Source organism: Danio aesculapii, chromosome 24 (genome assembly GCF_903798145.1).
Source record: "Danio aesculapii chromosome 24, fDanAes4.1, whole genome shotgun sequence".
Classification (NCBI taxonomy): Eukaryota; Metazoa; Chordata; class Actinopteri; order Cypriniformes; family Danionidae; genus Danio; species Danio aesculapii.
Window position 1 is genome coordinate 436850 of NC_079458.1, and position 23757 is coordinate 460606.

General features: G+C 37.5%; 1 protein-coding gene across 1 annotated transcript in view; it reads right to left on the minus strand.

Moving 5' to 3' along the window:
* The window catches only part of lama1 (laminin, alpha 1), a 96319-nt gene that overhangs the window by 13608 nt on the left and 58954 nt on the right, over positions 1 to 23757 (minus strand). Inside the window, 21 exon segments of the mRNA XM_056450898.1 lie at positions 573 to 728; positions 814 to 928; positions 1659 to 1800; positions 2855 to 2999; positions 4426 to 4576; positions 5739 to 5863; positions 7189 to 7336; positions 7713 to 7846; positions 8497 to 8640; positions 10784 to 10938; positions 11952 to 12134; positions 12701 to 12817; positions 12904 to 12991; positions 13147 to 13285; positions 19682 to 19845; positions 19927 to 20043; positions 20627 to 20837; positions 21296 to 21452; positions 22097 to 22208; positions 22875 to 22973; positions 23193 to 23335. Coding sequence (XP_056306873.1) covers positions 573 to 728; positions 814 to 928; positions 1659 to 1800; positions 2855 to 2999; positions 4426 to 4576; positions 5739 to 5863; positions 7189 to 7336; positions 7713 to 7846; positions 8497 to 8640; positions 10784 to 10938; positions 11952 to 12134; positions 12701 to 12817; positions 12904 to 12991; positions 13147 to 13285; positions 19682 to 19845; positions 19927 to 20043; positions 20627 to 20837; positions 21296 to 21452; positions 22097 to 22208; positions 22875 to 22973; positions 23193 to 23335 — 2945 coding nt within the window.

A 23757-nucleotide genomic window follows, 5' to 3' on the forward strand; every position in this document is an offset into this window, starting at 1 on the left:
ATATATGTGTATGAAATGACATTTAAATATCTATGTAACAAAATGGTTCTGCGTAGTTTTTCCTAGTGTTTCTCTTTATGTATCACATATACACAATAAATATACATTACACACACACATATAATGAAAGATTACACTTCATTTGCATATTTAGCCCGAGCGGCACGGTGGCTCAGTGGTGTTGCACTGTGGCCTCACAGCAAGAAGGTCGCTGGTTTGAGTCTCGGCTGGGTCAGTGTGTGTTTCTGTGTGGAGTTTGCATGTTCTCCCCGTGTTGGTGTGGGTTTCCTCCAGGTGCTCCGGTTTCTCCCACAGTCCAAACACATGCGCTATAGGGGAACTGATCAACTAAATTGGCTGTAGTGTATGAGTGTGTTTGGGTGTTTCCCAGTACTGGCTTGCAGCTGGAAGAGCATCCGCTGTGTAAAACATATGCTGGAATAGTTGTCGGTTCATTCCGCAGTGGCGACCGCTGATGATCAGAGACTAAGCTGAAGGAAAACTAATGAATGAATGAATCTTTAGCCTGTGAGCCGTGTACACTGATGATGATGATGATGATGAAGACTGACCTGTTGTGTGTGTCTAGATGAGCGGCTGAATCCAGCCAGGATGACTCCGCTGTCTCGTCTGCTGGAGAAGGTGCTCATGATCTCAGTGTGAGAGGAAAGCAGCACCGACGGCATCTCCAGAAACCCTCCGCCAAACACTGACACACTGCGGATGGGCTACACACACACACACACACACACACTTTCAATACGACATGCATTTGTGTTTGACAGTTTCCAATAGTTTCTTGTCCACTCTCACCTTGAGGACGCAGCCTTTCTTCACGCCGTACGACTCTCTGAGCAGGTCGAAGTTTGTTCGTGCGATTTCCACGTTCTTCATGCAGCCGACGAAAGAGCGAGCGACAACCTGCCTCCTGCACACATTTACAAAACTACACGTTTTCATCTCTGGAACCAGCTTCTATCAGCGCTTTACAGATTGGTCTGCCTGTTAATAACTGATGCAACAGAACGCAGAGACACACACTCAATGTGTTCTTTGATACCGAAATTATAAATAATAAAGGAAATAGATGCTTTAATGCATCACTTACTAGAATAAACACACAAAAAGATGAACATTTTGCTTGATTATTTGATGATAAACAAAACTGAGTGTTTGATTCAGGAGGTGGAGGCACTTAACAATATAGTGGAGAGTTTATTACTTAATATTTAAGACACAATATCCCTAAATACAGACACAAGCATTATTTTTAGAGATGACTTGATATCATTGTGTGACTTTTCAAAACGTTTTCATTGCAGTTTTTGTTTTTGATGAATAAAATATGCTGGATATATTATAATAATATCTAATAATATGACCACAGGGGGATGCACAGTGGCGCAGTGGGTCGCACAATCGCCTCACAGCAAAAAGGTCTCTGGTTCAAGTCCCGGCTAATCAGTTGGTGTTTCTGTGTGGAGTTTGTCCATAGTGTGAATGAGTGTGTATGGATGTTTCCCAGTGATGGGTTGCAGCTGGAATTTTGCATTCTGTGCTGGATGAATTGACGGTTCACTCCGCTGTGGCTAAGGGACTGAAAAGAAAATGAATGAATGAATATATCCACAGTTCTACTATAACCCGTGTGCTGTCACCTGATTGGTCGAGAGGCTGGCAATCCGCCGATGTAAATGGGGTCGAGGTCAGAGCGGTTGAGGTCAGAAGCCTGACCCGGAGACTCCGCCTCCATCACCTCCCGGTCGGATGGGTTTGAAGCGGCCATGACAGATAAATGACCTATTAATTCATAAACACACATTTATTACACACAGAACAACACATGACTGACTTGTACATTAAGTGTGTTGATGCGCTTAAACTTATAGTGGAATGTGAATTTGCAAAGCCCAGCACTTCAGATTAAAGCACCGCCCTCTTCTGAAAAGGGGGCGGGATCACCAGCTAATTTGCATTTAAAGAGCCAAACACCAAATTGACTATTTTAAGGAAAAATTCTGACTCATTATTTCTGAAAACAAGACAATATTTTATACTTGTCAAGATGCTTCTTGATTTAAGAATATTTAGATATTTGGACTACAAACTAGACAAAAACTCTCAGTTTCTCAAAAATTAATACTCACAAATCAATATGTTAGATAAAAAGATTAAATAAATGTTAATAAACAGTAAAAAGTCTGAGAGAAACATTAAAAATATCAGACTGGTTCGCAGCAGCCATGACAGATTGGATCACCAATGAAAACTAGTCTTTGGGTTAGTTTGAGTACATTTACGTTTGTTGATTAATGTACACGGTCCCTTGTTGTCAAATAAATAAAATAATAAACTGAATAAATGACCTGCACACAAGACATCTCATAATTCATAAACATGCATTTATTACACACAGAACAATCACATGACTGACTTTTAAATAAAGTGTGTTTATAGGATTAAACTAACAGTGGAATGTGCATTTGCAAAGCCCAGCTCTTCAGAATAAAGCCCCACCCTTTTTTGAAAAAGGGGAGGGGCCACTAGCTCATTTACATTTAAAGAGCCAAACACCAAAAAGCTTGTTTTTAGAAAAAACTCACTTAATTTTGACTCATTATTTCTAAAATAAAAGACAATCTTTTTTACTTGTGTTGAAAATGCTCCTTGATTTCAGAATTTTTAGATATTCGGAATAGAAACAAGACAAAAACTCTGAATAACAACAGCATTTTTGCATTGTGTCTGTTTTAGCGTTAATATGATTGATTTGCCTCTTGTTACAGTTCTGAAACAAGCAGGAAATGTTCATCAGCACATTCTGAGGGTGGACATGAGAGTATAAGAGACGCACCTTTGCGCTTGTTCCTCTGCAGGGCGATTCGGTACCAGGTTCCAGTGTTGTATGTTTTGCTGGAGGTCATGGTCAGCGCACCAGAGCCCAGTTCAAAGGTCAGATGAACCTTTCCTTCCACCAGCTCGATGGACAGAAAGTCTCTCTGCAAACACATCATAATGGTGAGGATTTTGTGTTGTTTCCAATAGACTGAATTATTTATGGAGCCCGCAATAACATCAAAACTACCTGCCACATACAGATGTTACTAATACCCCGACTATCAAAATTCATGTGGCTCAAATTCGGCCCAAACCAGACACTTACATTCGGCCCACATACCGCATGGAATGATGGCACTTGGGCTGTCCACTCTCCTGTTTGCAAGATCTGGGCTACAATTAAGCCATTCCAATACCACCTATCAGCCAGAATTCAACCAAATGAACCAGAACTGACCCTATTCTGGGCCACAGTTTGCTTTTATTCTGGCCCAGATCCGGCCTACACCAGACACTTACATTCGGACCACATACTGAAGCGAATGATGTCTCTATTTATTCATATCTGCCATGTCAAAGAGCTATGGTTTGACCCCTATAGTTATCAAATGATCACTGTACCTTATCTTTACCAAAAGTGACCTGTCGTATGTTTTAGGATAACAGAACCATTCTTGCCACATCTTACCTCAGCTGCTTTAAGCTCACACCATCTTTAGCCAGAGATACTCACCCATATTTACCATATCTCATCTGTGCCAATATAGGCTCACAACCACATTAGCCAGACTGTAATATATATTTGCCAAAAGTGGCCCACATATGTTTTAAGAGAACTGGGCCACATATGCCATATCTTCTCTGGGCCACTTTAGGCTCACAGCCACATTATCCAGAGTTTACTGTTCTGAATATTCACCAAAAGTGGTCCGCTTATGTTTTAAGAGAACCGGGCCACATTTTCCATATCTTCTCTGGGCCACTTTAGGCTCACAGCCACATTATCCAGAGCTTACTGTGCCGAATATTAGCCAAAAGTGGCCCACATATGTTTTAAGTGAACTGGGCCACATTTTCCATACCTTCTCTGGGCCACTATAGGCTAACAGCCACATTAGCCAGAGCTTACTGTGCCGAATATTTGCTAAAAGTGGCCCATATATGTTTTAAATAACTGGGAAACAATTGACATATCTTCTCTGGGCCGCTGTAGGCTCACAGCTGCATTAGCCAGAGCTTACTATGCCGAATAATTGCCAAAAGTGGCCCACATATGCCTTAAGATAACTGGGCCACATTTGCACCTACACATGTGAGCCCCTTAGGCTTCAGACCCAGATTATCCTTAAATGACCATGCCGTATTTTTGCCAATCTCTTTTATGAAGAGGCAAGCACTGACTGGAGGTCCATTCATAAAAGCTCTTCATGTCTAATTCCAGTGACTGGACTGGCATATCTGTATTGACTGTATTGGTGATGAGCCCGCATGAACTGAACCATCACCACCGTACCATGACATATATATAGAGTGCGATACATATACGCTAACATATACAGTTACACCCCTAGTAATAATACAGTTTACCGTGCCGTTGGAGGCCAGATACAGCAGCAGGCCATTCGGAGACAGAGTCTTGAAGAACATCACCACACTGGTGGACATGGAGCGCAGAGATTTCTCCACCACAGAGAAACCGCTGCCGTCGAAGTGAAACGAGGTGTCTTCAGTGCGAGGACTGATGGAGAAACACAGAACATCAAGAACATCAGGGTCTGCGTGTAGAGATCATTTCAATACAGAAATAGCAGAATTATTAACCCCTGGATCATTTTTTACTTCAACTGTACATACTTCATCACAATATATCAGATGCTATGCTATTTGTGTGGTTTATTTATAAACTCATTTCGAGAGGATCACGTGCTTATGATCAACACGGCTGGCTCCTCTTTAGCTCCGTAATGTGACCCATCAGATAATTAAGGAAGTATTATAAATAACCAGAGTTTTTCACTCCAGTTATCTTTGTCTTGAAGCTTTCCCCCCCTTCCACCCCAACTTCCTCCCTCTTTTTTCCGATAGGGCGACACGGTGGCCCAGTGGCTAGCACTGTTGCCTCACAGCAAGAACACCGCTGGTCCAACCTCCTATCAGGCTGGTTGGTGTTTCTGTGCGGAGTTTACATGTTCTCCCCGTGTTCGCGTGGGTTTCCCCCGGGTCCCCCGGTTTCCTCCCACCGTCCAAAAACATATACCATAGAAATAGATTAAACCAAATTATCACCGAAAACAACCCTAGTTTACACTTCTCAAGCGGCGACAAACAGGGGAGTTCTCGAGACCTACCTGAGCTCGAACTCCCCTCTCGCCCTTCTAACGGGAGGGAGCCCCGGGCTCGAGGATATTACGAGCTCAGGGCTCTCTCCCGGGACAGCATGCCAAATACGCTTTATTGATTATCAGCTAAGTGTGAACTCTTGAAATATTAGTATAATATTGAAAGACAATTCTTGATGGTGTGTTTGCCTCAAGCCCAAGATTGAATGACTGTCATTTACCCTCATAAATGTGATTTATTAGCATCTGAAATGTGCCATCAATCATCTTAAATATTAGGCACAGATAGATAAAAAAGGTAGATCACACTACAGACTCCTGAGTATTTATTTGAAACAAAAGCAAATGTATATATGTAATTATAACCTAATTAGTGAGATAAATTAAAGCAAAAGTAACACAATTATATTTATCTACACTTTCAAAACCTTGAAAACATAATAACTTAAATTAACTGATGTATTTTCAAAGATTTGCATGACAGTATGAACCCTGAGTCTGGCCATAGTAAAAGACATGAGCAGATGTGTGTGTGTGTGTGTGTGTGTGTGTGTGTTTTACCTCCTGAAGCAGCCTCCGCACTCGCCCTGTCTCTCAGCGTAATTCCACAAGCCGATGTTGTTCTCGTTGAGCGACGCTTCACCCATACAGCCTCTGAAATGGGTCATTTTCACTGCTGGAGATTTCTGGGAAAGGAAAACACAGCCATGAACTGAGACACCAGAATTACCTTCATCTTTTGACATGTAGGAGCTCACAGCACCACAACAACAGCCTGAGAGAGAATGTATGGGCAACCACATGTCAAAATTTGATTGATGACTGCCACGCCCCCTTTGGGGAAGAGATTCTTGTCTATGCCCCGCCCTTTGATACTTGCATTTTATAATTCTAGTAATTCCTTTAAATTAAATTAAATTAAATTAAATTAAATTAAATTAAATTAAATTAAATTAAATTAAATTAAATTAAATTAAATTAAATTAAATTAAATTAAACAAAATTAAATTAAATTAAACAAAATGTAACAAATTAAACAAAATTAAATTAAATTAAATTAAACAAAATGTAACAAATTAAACAAAATTAAATTAAATTAAATTAAACAAAATTAACCAAAATTAAATTAAATTAAACAAAATTAAATTAAATTAAATTAAACAAAATGTAACAAATTAAACAAAATTAAATTAAATTAAATTAAACAAAATTAAACAAAATTAAACAAAATTAAACAAAATTAAATTAAATTAAATTAAATTAAATTAAATTAAATTAAATTAAATTAAATTAAATTAAATTAAATTAAACAAAATGTAACAAATTAAACAAAATTCAATTAAATTAAACAAAACTAAACAAATTAAACAAAATTCAATTAAATTAAACAAAACTAAACAAATTAAACAAAATTAAATGAAACAAAATTAAATAAAATTATTCTGGTAAATTAAATTATAATTACAGTAATTGTATTGTTATCAAACTAATTAAATTATAGATTTAACATATTTATATATAAATTGTTATGTGTAGCTGTGTGTTTATGTGTGTGTTGGTTTTGCGAGTGGTTTGTGCTCTGCTTATGAGCCCTGTGCTCGTGTATTTGCCGTAGCGCTCTGTGCGCCCGCAGGTGAAAAGTCAACTCTGACTGGAAAAAGCATGCTACATCAGTCACCTCTTTCTCATTGTCCAATCAAATGGAAGCATAGTTTTCATTGATGGACAGCAGTGTTTGTGTTGTCATGACGACTACACAGACTTTTAAAGATGGAGGAGAGACTAGTGGCCACTTTTCCCAGTTATCCAGAGCTATAAACAGCAGCGCTCGTGCACAATACGCCGCTGATTCAGTGGTTGCCTAGCGACGTAAAAAGCGCAGCACACTTCTTTTATTCTAGTCAACAATAAAGGCAGTGCGGTCGCCTCACCTTGTCAGAACAGAAAAGCATATTCGGTGTGATCGGCCCTTTAATCAGCAGTAATAAAGCTTAAGCTCAGTGTGTCTCACCTTCACCTGTCCACCCAGGCCGCCCACATACACCCATGTGTGTTTATTGACGTCCATCACGGTGGCTGATCCGACAGCACTGCTCTTTACGGCAGGCAGCGGCTCCGAGTCCGTCTGCTGAACGGTGAGCGTAGCGTGTCTCCCAAACCTGCACACACACATCAAACAACACCTGTTATGCTGAAATCACTTTTATAAGGGGTTTAAACACAGCTGTGCAGCTGCAGTGAGTGAGTATATCCAGCCTCTAATGGTAAACATGAATGACAACACACAGTAATGATGAGCAGGAGGAGTCTGGTAGGTTCTAATAACTCTCCCCAAACCCTTTACCCCATCTTTCATGAAACTTTACTACATCCAATCAGCTCGCAGTAGAATAAACAAGCCACGCCCACTATTTAGTCATTTTAGTCATTCCGTTTCTCAAGGAGCTGCGTCACAACACAAAAACAAAAAACAGTCGCAGCACAGGTTCATGCAGACGTTAATGCATATTAAATATGACTAGAACAGCTACTCACCGCGTAGCATTGATCCTGTGCCATTTATCATTATTGATCTGAATGTCTGGATATTCCAGTCTGGTATGTCCTGAACCGGCGTCCCACAGGAAAGATACCTTCCCATCATGCATTTCCAGAGCCATGAAATCCTCCTGATGCAGATATAAACATGCAAATATACATTTAGACAAACCGCATGAATTAAAGAACAAGACTTTTACTCAGTTATCATGAAGGGAATCAAAAATGGATTATAATGCTTTGATAATGAAATACAGCTGACGTAAAATTTAATATTTTATTCTATACCTACAATTTGTGTTAATTTAGCATTACGCCCCATTCACATGAGGGATCAGCTTCAATGCTTCCCATTCACTTTGAATTGGTGACATCAGGCGTTGCCAAACTGCATTGTGGATCCGTCGGCACCGCTTCAGAGGCGTTGCTTGCTACAGAAGTTGGGACTTTTCAAGCGCCGATGGAAGTGCCAGCCAATCAGATTGCTGTATGCAAATACACCAGCTCAGGCAGTGGCCTATTGCTGACTAATTTCATTGGCTGACGCTGTTATGACGATCACTGATATGACTTCAGGCACGCCCTCTGTCAAATATTGACGCTGAATCCCCGTGTGAATGGGGCGTAAACGTACAACTGTAATGTTATTGAACTTTTCCATTTTATAATATTTGGCTAAATATTTAAAGAACATTGTTTAACAATTATTTAACAAGCCATAAAGTTCTAAATTGTAAAAAGAAATGAATGAGTGAATGAGCAGTAAAGTATGCAGACGTACGCTGGAGCTGCTGCCCATGTAGAAGAGCAGGTTGTCGGGTTCACTGGTCTTCATGGTCAGTGTGAGTGTGTTGAAGTTGCTGGATGTCACTTCAGGTCTGTATGCGCGCACACAGTTACGGTCTGCAGAGACGGCCACTTTAATCTACAGAGAGCACAGCATGCATTAGTGACTGTATGTGATTGCTGAAGCATTAATTACCATCATATCCATGGATTAAAGTATACAATTCTTCAAACCTGATATTTTTTTCATGCTACATTCATTTAATGAATACCTTATTTAAATAGCTAAGACCAATAGAAGTTAAAGGAGACCAATTATGCCCCATTTTACAAGATTTAAAATGCATCTCTGATGAGTAGGTAGTGAAGTTTGAGCTGAAAATAGCACACAAATGTTTTCTAACTCTCTGAAATGGACCCTTTCAGGCTTTGATCCTAATTGTGGCGTTTTGGTGACTGTCGCTTTAAATTCAAATTGAAAACAAGACTAACATTATCAGTGTGAAAATGTGAACAGAAGTGTCTCAGTAAGTGTCTTTCCATTTCTCAGTGAATACATGCAATGGGTTTTGGTGCATTTTAATTGACTAATCTAATGTATATGCACAAATATATTACTGTAAAGCACCCTGGAGAGAATATTACTGTAACAGAGAGATCTGTGAGGGGTCAACTCATTTACAATCAACACTATATATATATCTATCTATCTATATATATATATATATATATATATATATATATATATAAATGTATACAGTTGAAGTCAGAATTATTAGCCCCCCTGTTTATTTTTCCCCCAATTTCCTAGTTTAACAGAGAGCAGATTTCTTCAACACATTTCTAATCATAATAGTGTTAATAACTCATCTCTAATAACTGATTTATTTTCTCTTCGTCATGATGACAGTAAATAATATTAGACTAGATATTCTTCAAGACACTAGTATTCAGCTTAAAGTGACATCTAAAGGCTTAACTAGGTTAATTAGGTTAACTAGGCAGGTTAGGGTAATTAGGCAAGTCATTGTGTAATGATGGTTTGTTCTGTAGACTATAAAAAAAAATAGCTTAAAGGGGCTAATAATATTGACCTTAAAATGGTGTTTAAACTATTAAAAACTGCTTTTATTCTAGCTGAAATAAAACAAATAACAAATAATAACTTTCTCCAGAATAACAAATATTATCAGACATACTGTGAACATTTCCTTGCTCTGTTAAACATAATTTGGGAAATATTTAACAAAGAAAAAAAAATATCTCTAATTTATTTAAATGTTTAGAGTGCTTTTTATTCACTATATTTTTGAAGTGCTCAGACATCAATATTGTACATATTCACTATTCTGATTTACTGCATACTGGTGTGTGACCAGTAATGTGTGTGTGTGTGTGTATTAGAGTTGGACCGATAGACGATGCAATTATCCATCGCCAATGGCCGATAGACCACCCCGCCCCTGTCGCAGCAGCAACCCGCTTGCAAAAAATATACACTGAGGCCCCGTTTACACTCATACATCTTGGATTTAAAATGGCATTTTAGAACGAAAACGATCCATGTCCACACTGGCGTTTCATCTAGCATCTCTGAAAGATCTCCATCCACACTATAACCCTGAAAACGCACATCACGTGACCACACACACACACAGGCACGCGCTGTCAGGCAGTCAGCAGCTGGTGCTCTGGGCATAAAACCCCAGAGAGCAGTGCACATCGGACAGTTGATCAAGGATGTAGTGCTGCATGGCGTCTCACTATAGTTGTTAAAGGTGATCTTTAATTAATCTCTGCACTATCTAACGACTCTTCGCTCTTTTGAATCTATCAGGTAACGTGTCACAGCGTCAGCACACTGCTTCAGTCTTTAACTTTCACTTTTATACTTAGTCATTTTAGCTAAACCTCAGATACTGTTGGTTGGTTCCTGTTGGTTGTGCACGCCAGGTGTGTGTACGCCTTTATAACGACACAGATCACTCTGCCTATTCATGCCAGAATCCTGAGGGATTGACAGGTGGTAATCTGTGTGTAGCTTCTCTTTATTTATTTATGATTTGGTTATGGGTAAAACAAAGATCATGCGGGTCAGGTAATTGAAACAGTAGGCTACAAATAATTAATCCGTTATGAATCAATTAATTATTCAAGAAAATAAATTCACCTCTGCCTATGACGATGATAACATCGTCCATCGCGATGTTTCACATTAGACATCGTACGATGCTAAATTGGTCGACATCGCCCAACCCTAGTGTGTATGTGTGTGTTCTCACCGATGCGGCCTGTTTGCGCGCCTGACTGATGAGCTCTCTGATATCGGACAGGTTTCTGCTCAGCGTTTCTCCCAGAGTCTGCAGAGGCTTCAGACGCTCCAGCAGACGATCGGCTTTCACATCAGCCTCACTCAGGCGGGATCCAGCGGCGTTTGCTGAAGCACAGAATAAAGAGGGAAAATATGAATATCATGATTATGACTGATTAGATGACAATTAAAGGCACAGTTCACCTTAAAATTAACATTCTGTCATCATTTACTCTCCTTTTACTTGTTTTAAACTTTATATGTTTCTTTCTTTTGTTGAACATAAAAGAAGATATTTTGAAGAATGTTGAAAACCATACTATGGAAGTCAATGGTTACAGGTTTTCAGCTTTCTTCAAAATATCTTCTTTAGTGTTCAATAGAATAAAGAAACATGGAAATTTGAGTTGTGAATTATGAGTATGCTAATATTTCAATAATCAAATGACAAAGCCACGCCCCAGCCCAGAGACAATGTTTCAACGGCCACGTAACATTACGTAGATTTTATATGTTGACAAATGTGATTATGGATAATGTGTAGCTAAAATTAGAATATTTAAATGAGAAAGCCCCTCCCCCACAACCTCCTGACACAATGTTTCCATGGCAACATAACATTATATAGTTTTTAAAATGTTGTCAAATGTGATTTGTGAATTATGTGTATGACTATGTTAAAATTTGAATATTCAAATGAGAAAGCCACGCCCCCAGCCCACAGATACAATATGTTTCCATGGCAACATAACATTATGTAGATTTTATATGTTGACAAATGTGATTATGAATTATGTGTAGCTAAAATTAGAATATTTAAATGAGAAAGCCCCTCCCCCAACATCTCCTGACACAATGTTTCCATGGCAACATAACATTATATAGTTTTTTATATGTTGTCAAATGTGATTTGTGAATTATGTGTATGACTATGTTAAAATTTAAATATTCAAATGAGAAAGCCACGCCCCAGCCCACGGATACAATATGTTTCCATGGCAATGTAACATTATGTAGATTTTATATATTGTCAAATGTGATTTGTGAATTATACGTATGCTAAAATTAGAATATTCAAATGAGAAAGCCCCGCCCCCACAAACAGAATATGTTCCCACAGCAGCGTCTGCATCTCTGACCAGTGTCCTGTGAGTCTCTGAGCAGCTGATTGGTCCTCTGTGTGCTGTTATCGGCTGACCCCAGAGCTGACGAAGACTCGTCCAGTTTTAGGCGATAATCCTGCAAACGCTCCAGAGCTTTCTGTAAAGACGCATTCGCTGCTTCTGTCTGCTGCTTCGCCTGCAGGATTTCAGCTCTGCTGCCTGAGAAACACATAAACAATCAGAAGTCTATCTGACACTTAAGGGTCAGTTCACGCAAAAATTATTTAATTAGCGCATAATTGTGCATCCTAGGTGTTCCTGACTTTCCTCTTTCGGTCAAATCCAGAGTTATTTTGAAAATGATCTCGGCTTTTGTAGCTCAGGATGGATGTTTTTTCTTCAACAGTCCAAAACAATTCCAATATAGTGCATCTATGCATAATAAAAAGTGCCTTGCGGTGCGAATCAATGAGTTTTTGAAAGAAAAATATGCAAATTTCAAACTTTATAAACACACATACATGTACATATATGTATACAAGCTGTCAAAGAAACTAGTTATTTGTATTACCTAGATATTACCTAGATTAATTAGGTTAATAAGTCATTGGACAACAGTTGTTTGCTCTGTAGACATCCAAAAAATCATAATTTCTTTATTATTTCAAAATAATGACATGCAAGAACTTTCTTATAGCATCACAATATTAAAATTTCACAGGAGGGCAAATCAACTGTGTATATAGATAGTGCTGTATATAAGGGTTAATATTTACTGCACGCACCTCCAGGAAGGTTTCTGAGGATGCTGAGGGCTTCTGGGAGCATCTGTGTGAAGTTCTGGATGTTTGCTGCAACCAGACTTAACCTGCTGGTCACTGCACTGACGTTCAGCATGAGGCCTGAGACACACACACACACACACACAGAGGTGTGAGTATATCATGTATTATCATCTACATGAATGATAAGCTTCAGTGGTGTTTACCATCGGTGTGATTTTTTAGAAATGCAGCGTTGTCCAGAATCTCTGAGCTCTTCTGCAGCCTCGTCTTCTCCTGCTCCGTCAGTGCCGTCTAACAGAAACACACATCAGCATCACTAACTAGTAATTTAGGATACCGCATTTTTCTTATTTACAATGTTATTCCCCAAATTTGCTATATTTTACTATTACATTCACATTATTTACTTTCTTTTATGGGTGCTGAGCTGTGATTGGCTGACATACCATGTTGAGGGCGGAGCTTGCGTTCTGATTGGCCACGAGGGCCAGATCTGCTGCCAGCTGTATGTTTTCTCTGATGTTGGCATTGGTGCGGGTGGCGATGGAGATGTTAACTGATCCAGAGCTGACCTCAGATAGAGAGCTGCACAAAATCACAATCACAAAACAACAGATCACAATACAACACAGGTTCATTTAAAGGTAAACCTATTATTTAAAAAAAACAAAAGATTATTGAAACAGTTTAAAATACTGTTATTATACATATTCGATCGCTGTGCTCTATCACAGCAGCTGAAATAAATACAGATGTGGTGCGACCTCTGTTCATACAGTCTGTTTATTTTAACCATTGAATATATTTATGTGTGTTTTTAGCATTCGTGAACCTCTTTCTATAAACAGTTGTTTCAGCTCTGTTTACTTCATTTTTGAGCACTAAGCCAAAGTACAAAATAGTGTAAAATGTCAACTCTGTTACTGTCAACTCCATTACTGTCAATTCTAATTGTCAACTCTGTTACCATCAATGTTAATGGTCAACTCTGTTATTATTCAACAGAGTCAACTCTAAAGGGGGTCGCACACCGAATGCGCCGCTCGGTGACGCGCTGCACCGCGAAACGCAGCGCCATGCAATTCCAATTCTAAACATGGATTTTTCATGGACAACTCTCCGTTATCATCAACTCTGTTATCGTCAACTCTGTTATCTTCAACTCTGTTTTCTTCAACTCTGTTATCATCAACTCTGTTATCTTCAACTCTGTTATCTTCAACTCTGTTATCTTCAACTCTGTTATCATCAACTCTGTTATCGTCAACTCTGTTATCTTCAACTCTGTTATCGTCAACTCTGTTATCTTCAACTCTGTTATCTTCAACTCTATTATCTTCAACTCTGTTATCTTCAACTCTGTTATCTTCAACTCTGTTATCTTCAACTCTGTTATCTTCAACTCTGTTATCATCAACTCTGTTATCTTCAACTCTGTTTTCTTCAACTCTGTTATCATCAACTCTGTTATCTTCAACTCTGTTTTCTTCAACTCTGTTATCATCAACTCTGTTATCTTCAACTCTGTTATCTTCAACTCTGTTATCATCAACTCTGTTATCGTCAACTCTGTTATCTTCAACTCTGTTATCGTCAACTCTATTATCTTCAACTCTGTTTTCTTCAACTCTGTTATCATCAACTCTGTTATCTTCAACTCTGTTATCTTCAACTCTGTTATCTTCAACTCTGTTATCATCAACTCTGTTATCGTCAACTCTGTTTTCTTCAACTCTGTTATCTTCAACTCTGTTTTCTTCAACTCTGTTATCATCAACTCTGTTATCTTCAACTCTGTTATCTTCAACTCTGTTATCTTCAACTCTGTTATCATCAACTCTGTTATCATCAACTCTGTTATCTTCAACTCTGTTATCTTCAACTCTGTTATCTTCAACTCTGTTATCATCAACTCTGTTATCGTCAACTCTGTTATCTTCAACTCTGTTATCGTCAACTCTGTTTTCTTCAACTCTGTTATCATCAACTCTGTTATCTTCAACTCTGTTATCTTCAACTCTGTTATCTTCAACTCTGTTATCATCAACTCTGTTATCTTCAACTCTGTTATCTTCAACTCTGTTATCTTCAACTCTGTTATCATCAACTCTGTTATCGTCAACTCTGTTATCTTCAACTCTGTTATCGTCAACTCTGTTATCTTCAACTCTGTTATCGTCAACTCTATTATCTTCAACTCTGTTTTCTTCAACTCTGTTATCATCAACTCTGTTATCTTCAACTCTGTTATCTTCAACTCTGTTATCATCAACTCTGTTATCTTCAACTCTGTTTTCTTCAACTCTGTTATCGTCAACTCTATTATCTTCAACTCTGTTTTCTTCAACTCTGTTATCTTCAACTCTGTTATCGTCAACTCTGTTATCTTCAACTCTGTTATCATCAACTCTGTTATCTTCAACTCTGTTATCTTCAACTCTGTTATCCTCAACTCTGTTATCTTCAACTCTGTTATCTTCAACTCTGTTATCATCAACTCTGTTATCGTCAACTCTATTATCTTCAACTCTGTTATCGTCAACTCTATTATCTTCAACTCTGTTTTCTTCAACTCTGTTATCATCAACTCTGTTATCGTCAACTCTGTTATCTTCAACTCTATTATCGTCAACTCTATTATCTTCAACTCTGTTATCATCAACTCTGTTATCTTCAACTCTGTTATCGTCAACTCTGTTATCTTCAACTCTGTTATCTTCAACTCTGTTTTCTTCAACTCTGTTTTCTTCAACTCTGTTATCGTCAACTCTGTTATCATCAACTCTGTTATCGTCAACTCTGTTATCTTCAACTCTATTATCGTCAACTCTATTATCTTCAACTCTGTTATCGTCAACTCTGTTATCTTCAACTCTGTTATCTTCAACTCTGTTTTCTTCAACTCTGTTTTCTTCAACTCTGTTATCGTCAACTCTGTTATCATCAACTCTGTTATCGTCAACTCTGTTATCTTCAACTCTGTTTTCTTCAACTCTGTTATCATCAAATCTGTTATCATCAACTCTGTTATCGTCAACTCTGTTATCTTCAACTCTGTTATCGTCAACTCTATTATCTTCAACTCTGTTTTCTTCAACTCTGTTATCATCAACTCTGTTATCGTCAACTCTGTTATCTTCAACTCTATTATCTTCAACTCTGTTATCATCAACTCTGTTATCGTCAACTCTGTTATCTTCAACTCTATTATCTTCAACTCTGTTATCGTCAACTTTGTTATCTTCAACTCTATTATCTTCAACTCTGTTATCGTCAACTCTGTTATCTTCAACTCTGTTATCGTCAACTCTGTTATCTTCAACTCTGTTTTCTTCAACTCTGTTTTCTTCAACTCTGTTATCGTCAACTCTATTATCTTCAACTCTGTTATCTTCAACTCTGTTATCGTCAACCCTGTTATCTTCAACTCTGTTTTCTTCAACTCTGTTTTCTTCAACTCTGTTTTCTTCAACTCTGTTATCGTCAACTCTATTATCTTCAACTCTGTTATCTTCAACTCTGTTATCGTCAACTCTGTTATCTTCAACTCTATTATCTTCAACTCTGTTATCATCAACTCTGTTATCGTCAACTCTGTTATCTTCAACTCTATTATCTTCAACTCTGTTATCGTCAACTTTGTTATCTTCAACTCTATTATCTTCAACTCTGTTATCGTCAACTCTGTTATCTTCAACTCTGTTATCGTCAACTCTGTTATCTTCAACTCTGTTTTCTTCAACTCTGTTTTCTTCAACTCTGTTATCGTCAACTCTATTATCTTCAACTCTGTTATCTTCAACTCTGTTATCTTCAACTCTGTTATCTTCAACTCTGTTATCGTCAACTCTGTTATCTTCAACTCTGTTATCGTCAACCTGTTATCTTCAACTCTGTTATCGTCAACCTGTTATCTTCAACTCTGTTATCTTCAACTCTGTTATCGTCAACCTGTTATCTTCAACTCTGTTATCTTCAACTCTGTTATCTTCAACTCTGTTATCTTCAACTCTGTTATCGTCAACCTGTTATCTTCAACTCTGTTATCTTCAACTCTGTTATCATCAACTCTGTTATCATCAACTCTGTTATCATCAACTCTGTTATCGTCAACTCTGTTATCTTCAACTCTGTTATCGTCAACTCTGTTATCGTCAACTCTGTTATCTTCAACTCTGTTTTCTTCAACTCTGTTATCGTCAACTCTGTTATCTTCAACTCTATTATCGTCAACTCTATTATCTTCAACTTTGTTTTCTTCAACTCTGTTATCGTCAACTCTGTTATCTTCAACTCTGTTATCGTCAACTCTGTTATCGTCAACTCTGTTATCTTCAACTCTGTTTTCTTCAACTCTGTTATCGTCAACTGTGTTATCTTCAACTCTGTTTTCTTCAACTCTGTTATCGTCAACTCTGTTATCGTCAACTCTGTTATCTTCAACTCTGTTATCGTCAACTCTGTTATCTTCAACTCTGTTATCGTCAACTCTGTTATCGTCAACTCTGTTATCTTCAACTCTGTTATCGTCAACTCTGTTATCGTCAACTCTGTTATCTTCAACTCTGTTATTCTTCAACTCTGTTATCGTCAACTCTGTTATCGTCAACTCTATTATCTTCAACTCTGTTATCGTCAACTCTATTATCTTCAACTCTGTTATCTTCAACTCTGTTATCTTCAACTCTGTTATCATCAACTCTGTTATCGTCAACTCTGTTATCTTCAACTCTATTATCGTCAACTCTATTATCTTCAACTCTGTTTTCTTCAACTCTGTTATCGTCAACTCTATTATCTTCAACTCTGTTATCGTCAACTCTATTGTCTTCAACTCTGTTTTCTTCAACTCTGTTATCGTCAACTCTGTTATCGTCAACTCTGTTATCTTCAACTCTGTTATCGTCAACTCTATTATCTTCAACTCTGTTATCGTCAACTCTATTGTCTTCAACTCTGTTATCGTCAACTCTGTTATCGTCAACTCTGTTATCTTCAACTCTATTATCGTCAACTCTATTATCTTCAACTCTGTTTTCTTCAACTCTGTTATCGTCAACTCTATTATCTTCAACTCTGTTATCGTCAACTCTATTGTCTTCAACTCTGTTATCTTCAACTCTATTATCTTCAACTCTGTTATCGTCAACTCTGTTATCTTCAACTCTGTTATCGTCAACTCTGTTATCGTCAACTCTGTTATCTTCAACTCTGTTATCGTCAACTCTGTTATCTTCAACTCTGTTATCGTCAACTCTATTGTCTTCAACTCTGTTATCGTCAACTCTGTTATCGTCAACCTGTTATCTTCAACTCTGTTATCTTCAACTCTGTTATCGTCAACCTGTTATCTTCAACTCTGTTATCTTCAACTCTGTTATCATCAACTCTGTTATCATCAACTCTGTTATCATCAACTCTGTTATCGTCAACTCTGTTATCTTCAACTCTGTTATCGTCAACTCTGTTATCGTCAACTCTGTTATCTTCAACTCTGTTTTCTTCAACTCTGTTATCGTCAACTCTGTTATCTTCAACTCTATTATCGTCAACTCTATTATCTTCAACTTTGTTTTCTTCAACTCTGTTATCGTCAACTCTGTTATCTTCAACTCTGTTATCGTCAACTCTGTTATCGTCAACTCTGTTATCTTCAACTCTGTTTTCTTCAACTCTGTTATCGTCAACTGTGTTATCTTCAACTCTGTTTTCTTCAACTCTGTTATCGTCAACTCTGTTATCGTCAACCTGTTATCGTCAACTCTGTTATCTTCAACTCTGTTATCGTCAACTCTGTTATCTTCAACTCTGTTATCGTCAACTCTGTTATCGTCAACTCTGTTATCTTCAACTCTGTTATCGTCAACTCTGTTATCGTCAACTCTGTTATCGTCAACTCTGTTATCGTCAACTCTATTATCTTCAACTCTGTTATCGTCAACTCTATTATCTTCAACTCTGTTATCTTCAACTCTGTTATCTTCAACTCTGTTATCATCAACTCTGTTATCGTCAACTCTGTTATCTTCAACTCTATTATCGTCAACTCTATTATCTTCAACTCTGTTTTCTTCAACTCTGTTATCGTCAACTCTATTATCTTCAACTCTGTTATCGTCAACTCTATTGTCTTCAACTCTGTTTTCTTCAACTCTGTTATCGTCAACTCTGTTATCGTCAACTCTGTTATCTTCAACTCTGTTATCGTCAACTCTGTTATCTTCAACTCTGTTATCGTCAACTCTATTATCTTCAACTCTGTTATCGTCAACTCTATTGTCTTCAACTCTGTTTTCTTCAACTCTGTTATCGTCAACTCTGTTATCGTCAACTCTGTTATCTTCAACTCTGTTATCGTCAACTCTATTATCTTCAACTCTGTTTTCTTCAACTCTGTTATCGTCAACTCTATTATCTTCAACTCTGTTATCGTCAACTCTATTGTCTTCAACTCTGTTATCTTCAACTCTATTATCTTCAACTCTGTTATCGTCAACTCTGTTATCTTCAACTCTGTTATCGTCAACTCTATTATCTTCAACTCTGTTTTCTTCAACTCTGTTATCGTCAACTCTATTATCTTCAACTCTGTTATCGTCAACTCTATTGTCGTCAACTCTATTATCGTCAACTATATTATTGTCAACTATATTATTGTCAACTCTATTATCGTCCGCTCTGTTATCGTCCGCTCTGTTATCGTCCGCTCTGTTACAGTCAACTCTGTTATTGTTGACTCTGTTACAGTAAAAAGCTTTAACAATAAGTTAAACAGCAATCAGCAACATAATCAAATCTTCCCTATCACCTTTGAGAATTTATCACTACTGTACATTAATAATGATTTTAGTTGACTGTTAAAAACACATTTGCTGTATATAATTCCAATTTAAGGAGAACTAATTAAAAACCCTTGAAATGCACCTGCAGTTCTGCGATGCGTTATATGCATATATAGTCAATCCTGAGAGCGATTCTCACCTGTTCAGAGCTTGTGCTTGTTTGCTGAGAGCTTGTGCGTGATCCTCAGCTCTGTAAACCAGCTGAAGAGCATCTCTTTTGGTCAAATCCATCACTAAAGAGTCCACATGCTTCCTCAGAGATGGACTCCACAGTTCCAGATCGTTCTTCAGCTCATCTAGAGTCTGCAATCACAGATGCATCATATGGATTAAATACTTATTCTTTATTACATGTCTAAATAATAATATAGAAATGTCTCTCACAGTTGTCCCGTTGTCCATGTCTTCTGCTATATTGAGGGCATCGGTCAGCAGGTCTTGAGCTTCCTGTTCTTGTGTTTCTACTTCATGGTTCAGACTGCTGACACTGTTCCTGGAGATCTGAAAAAATTTAATCAAATTTGTATTTATTTATTTATTTATTGTCTTTTTGAGAAAGTTAAAACTTTAATTTAATAAAAAGTGCATTAAATCGATAGCAGTGACATCTAATATGTTTATAATGTTCTACTCAGAAATATGAAGAAGATCACAATTCAGTTTTGCGTCCCAGAAATGAATAAATTATCCAGTTTTTAGTGAACTAAATGTAGCCTCATTAAGACATTCATTCATTCATTTTCCTTCGGCTTACTCCCTTTATTCATCAGGGGTTGCCACAGCGGAATGAACCGCCAACTTATCCAGCATATGTTTCACGCTACGGCCAATTTAGTTCATCAATTCCCCTATAGCACATGTGTGTGGATTGTGGAGGAAACTCTCTGCACCCGGAGGAAACCCACGCCAACACGGGGAGAACATGGGAGAACTCCACACAGAAATGCCAACTGACCCAGCCAGGACTCAAACCAGCGACCTTCTTGCTGTGAGGTGACAGTTCTAACCACAGAGCCACCGTGTCGCCTCTCATTAAGACCAGTTGTGTATATACAGTATTATGCGTATAGTGTGTGTGACTCACGGTGAGTGTGTGTATGTTGCTCTGGATGTCCTGGAGCAGGCGTCGACTCCGGTTATTGTGTGTTTTAGCCGTGTTTAGGCTCTCCTGGACCTGCTGGAGCTTCAGGTTGTGTGTGTTGAATGTTGCGGAGATGTTTGCCTGTCTGATCTGGTTATTTCTGTGAGGCTTTGAAATCTCATCTTCAACCTTTTCCAGCACAGACACTGAAGAGCTGCACACAAAACAACATGATTAGTTTTTTACACTATTCCCCTAGAGCTGTTCAACAGAGATTTATTCAACACATTTCTAAACAGTTTTAATAAGATTTCTTTTGTCTTTGTCATGATGCAGGTACATAACATTTACTAATTATTTAGGAAGATACTTGTATTCAGCTTAAAGTGACATTTAAAAGCTTATTAATTATACAAATTATAAGATAAGAGTTTTTTTGTTCCGTAACCAATAACAAAAATCTTATGGGGTCTAATAAAACTGATCTTAAAAAATATTATTCCAGCCAAACTAAAAGAAATAAGACTTTCTCCAGCAGAAATTAATCTAATAGGAAATATTGTGAATAATTTCCTTGCTCTGTTATACATCATTTGGGAAATATTTGAAAAGGAGTTAAAATAGAGCAGGTATAATGTATTTCTGCTGCTGTGTGTGATGTGTTGATCTCACCTGAGCTGGTTCTCCGCAGCGTTCCTGCAGTGCGACAGATTAAAGCTCCTGATTTTCTCCAGAGTTTCGCTGGTCTCCTCTAGCAGAAATGAGCTGTTGGCTTCATCCAGACCTTCATCCAGAGTCACGTTCACTGAACTCACCTGCTCCACCAGACCTGAGCCAATCACAGCACAGCAATGACTTTCACAGCAGCCAATCAAATCATCACATAGCTATAAACTGTTATTGTCTGTAAGAGTAATGCTTTATTATGATGATCTTTAATAATAAATTAATTCTTAATAGAACAGATTTGATGTTATTTGAGCAGTTTTTGTTTACTATTATAATTTGTATTTTTTTATAATATTTCTTTGTTAAGCTGCTTTGTCACAACCTACATTGTAAAAAGCGCTATATATATAAAGATGAATTAAATTTTGAAAAGATATTTTTTTACGTGTCAAATTTATTTTTAGTATCATTTCAAATAATTAAAATTAATATCAACAGTTTTAGTTTTTACTATTACACTTAAGTTGCAAATAAAATAAACAAAATAAATAAAATAAATAAAATAAATAAAATAAATAAAATAAATAAATAAAATAATTAAAATAAAACAAAATTAATGAATTAATTAATTAAAATAAATAAAATAAATAAATACAATTATTAAAATGAATTAATTAAAATAAAATAAATAAATAAATAAAATGATTAAAATAAAACAAAATAAATGAATGAATTAATGAAAATAAATAAAAATAAATAACTTAATTAATAAAAATAAAATAAAATAAAATAAAATAAAGTTACCGTGGATGGCAGAGTGAATGTTGTTGATGAGCTCCAGTAGTTGTTTTCCTTGAGTAAATCTCTGCTCTGAGGTCAGCAGCACATCTCCACTGTTCTCAAATACACTCTGGACCTGCACACACACACACACGCACGCACACACGCACGCACGCACGCACGCACACACACACACACACACACACACACACAGATAAGTACATTTGCTGAAGAAAATGTGATTGGTGTTTGCTGTGGTTGTTTACCAGTTGCTAAGCCATTGCATGGTGGTTTCTAGGGTTTACTAAGTTGTTGGTATGTGGTTGCTATGAAGTACTTAGGTGGTGGCTAAAGTGTTGGATGCTATGGTGTTCAGAGTTGTTGCTATGTGGTTGCAATGGCATTGCATGGCGGTTGCTATAGTTTTCTGAGTTGTTAGTATGTGGTTGCTAAGACATAGTTAGGCAGTTTCTAAAGTGTTCTGAAGGGTCGCTAGGCAGTTGTTAGGGTGTTCTGAGTGGTTACTAGATGGTTGCCAAAGCATTGCCAGAGGCTTTCTTAGTGTTTAGTTGCTAGGCAGTTGATAAGATGTTCTAGGTAGTTGCTAAGGCATTGCTAGGTGGATGCTAGGGTGTTTTGAGTTGTTGCTATGTGGTTTATATGACATAGCTAGGTAGTTTCTAAGAGTTCTGAGTGGTTGCTAGGCAGTCAGAGTGTTCTGAGTGATAATTAGGTGGTTGCTAAGTGTGTTGATAGGCCATTGCTAGGGTGATCTGAGGGATGGACACAGTAAGGTCAGTACCTGCTGCTGAAGATCAGTGATCTGACCGCTTAGGTTCCTCGAGTGTTCTTCTCCAACGGTCAGCTGATAATCTGGAGTTTGATCCCATGACATCAGGCTCTGCAGATTACATTACACATCAGTATTCACCACACTGATATACAGTTATACAGTATACACAAGTAAAATATTCCGTTTATTTCAGACAAACTCCCTTAATTTTGACTCAATATTTCAGAAAATGACCATATTTTTCTAGAAAAACATTATATTTCTAGATATTTGGATTAGATTCTCAGTAAGAAAAGCGTTTTTTGCAGTGTGCTGCTCTCCACTGACCGTGAGCTCTCGGGTCTGGTTCTGGATGGTCATCAGCTGGCTGTACGGGGCCAGAATGACACCTGACAGGTTCACAGATGTGATGGACACATCTAAAGCATCCAGATCGTCCAGCAAAACACCGGTGCAGGAGTCATTACATGCTGCAGGATGCAAAAACACAACATATGAACACTTGATTCTGATTGGCTGATGAGCATTCTGAGGTGTGCTGTTATTTTCAGATAAACGCACAGATAAAGTAGTTCCGGGAGGTTTTGAGCGCATTACAGCTCCATAAACGTATTCCTTCCTAAAATGTATATTTATAGTCTGTTTTTTTTTGAAGTAGCTGTATTATTTATTATCTCATACTGTTATATTTTCAGTTTACATTTTAATTTTCCTTTAAGCTTCTTTATGTGGAAAAAATGTAAAGTTATTCTCCTGTTGTTACTGTGTGCAAGAGGCTAATATTGCTGGAGTGTGTGTTATATGAATGAGCTGTGTAAATAAAACTGAACTCAGATGAATAATTGACTGCTTTACTGCTGAAATTTCATTAGTTTAAGAATATCATAATTAG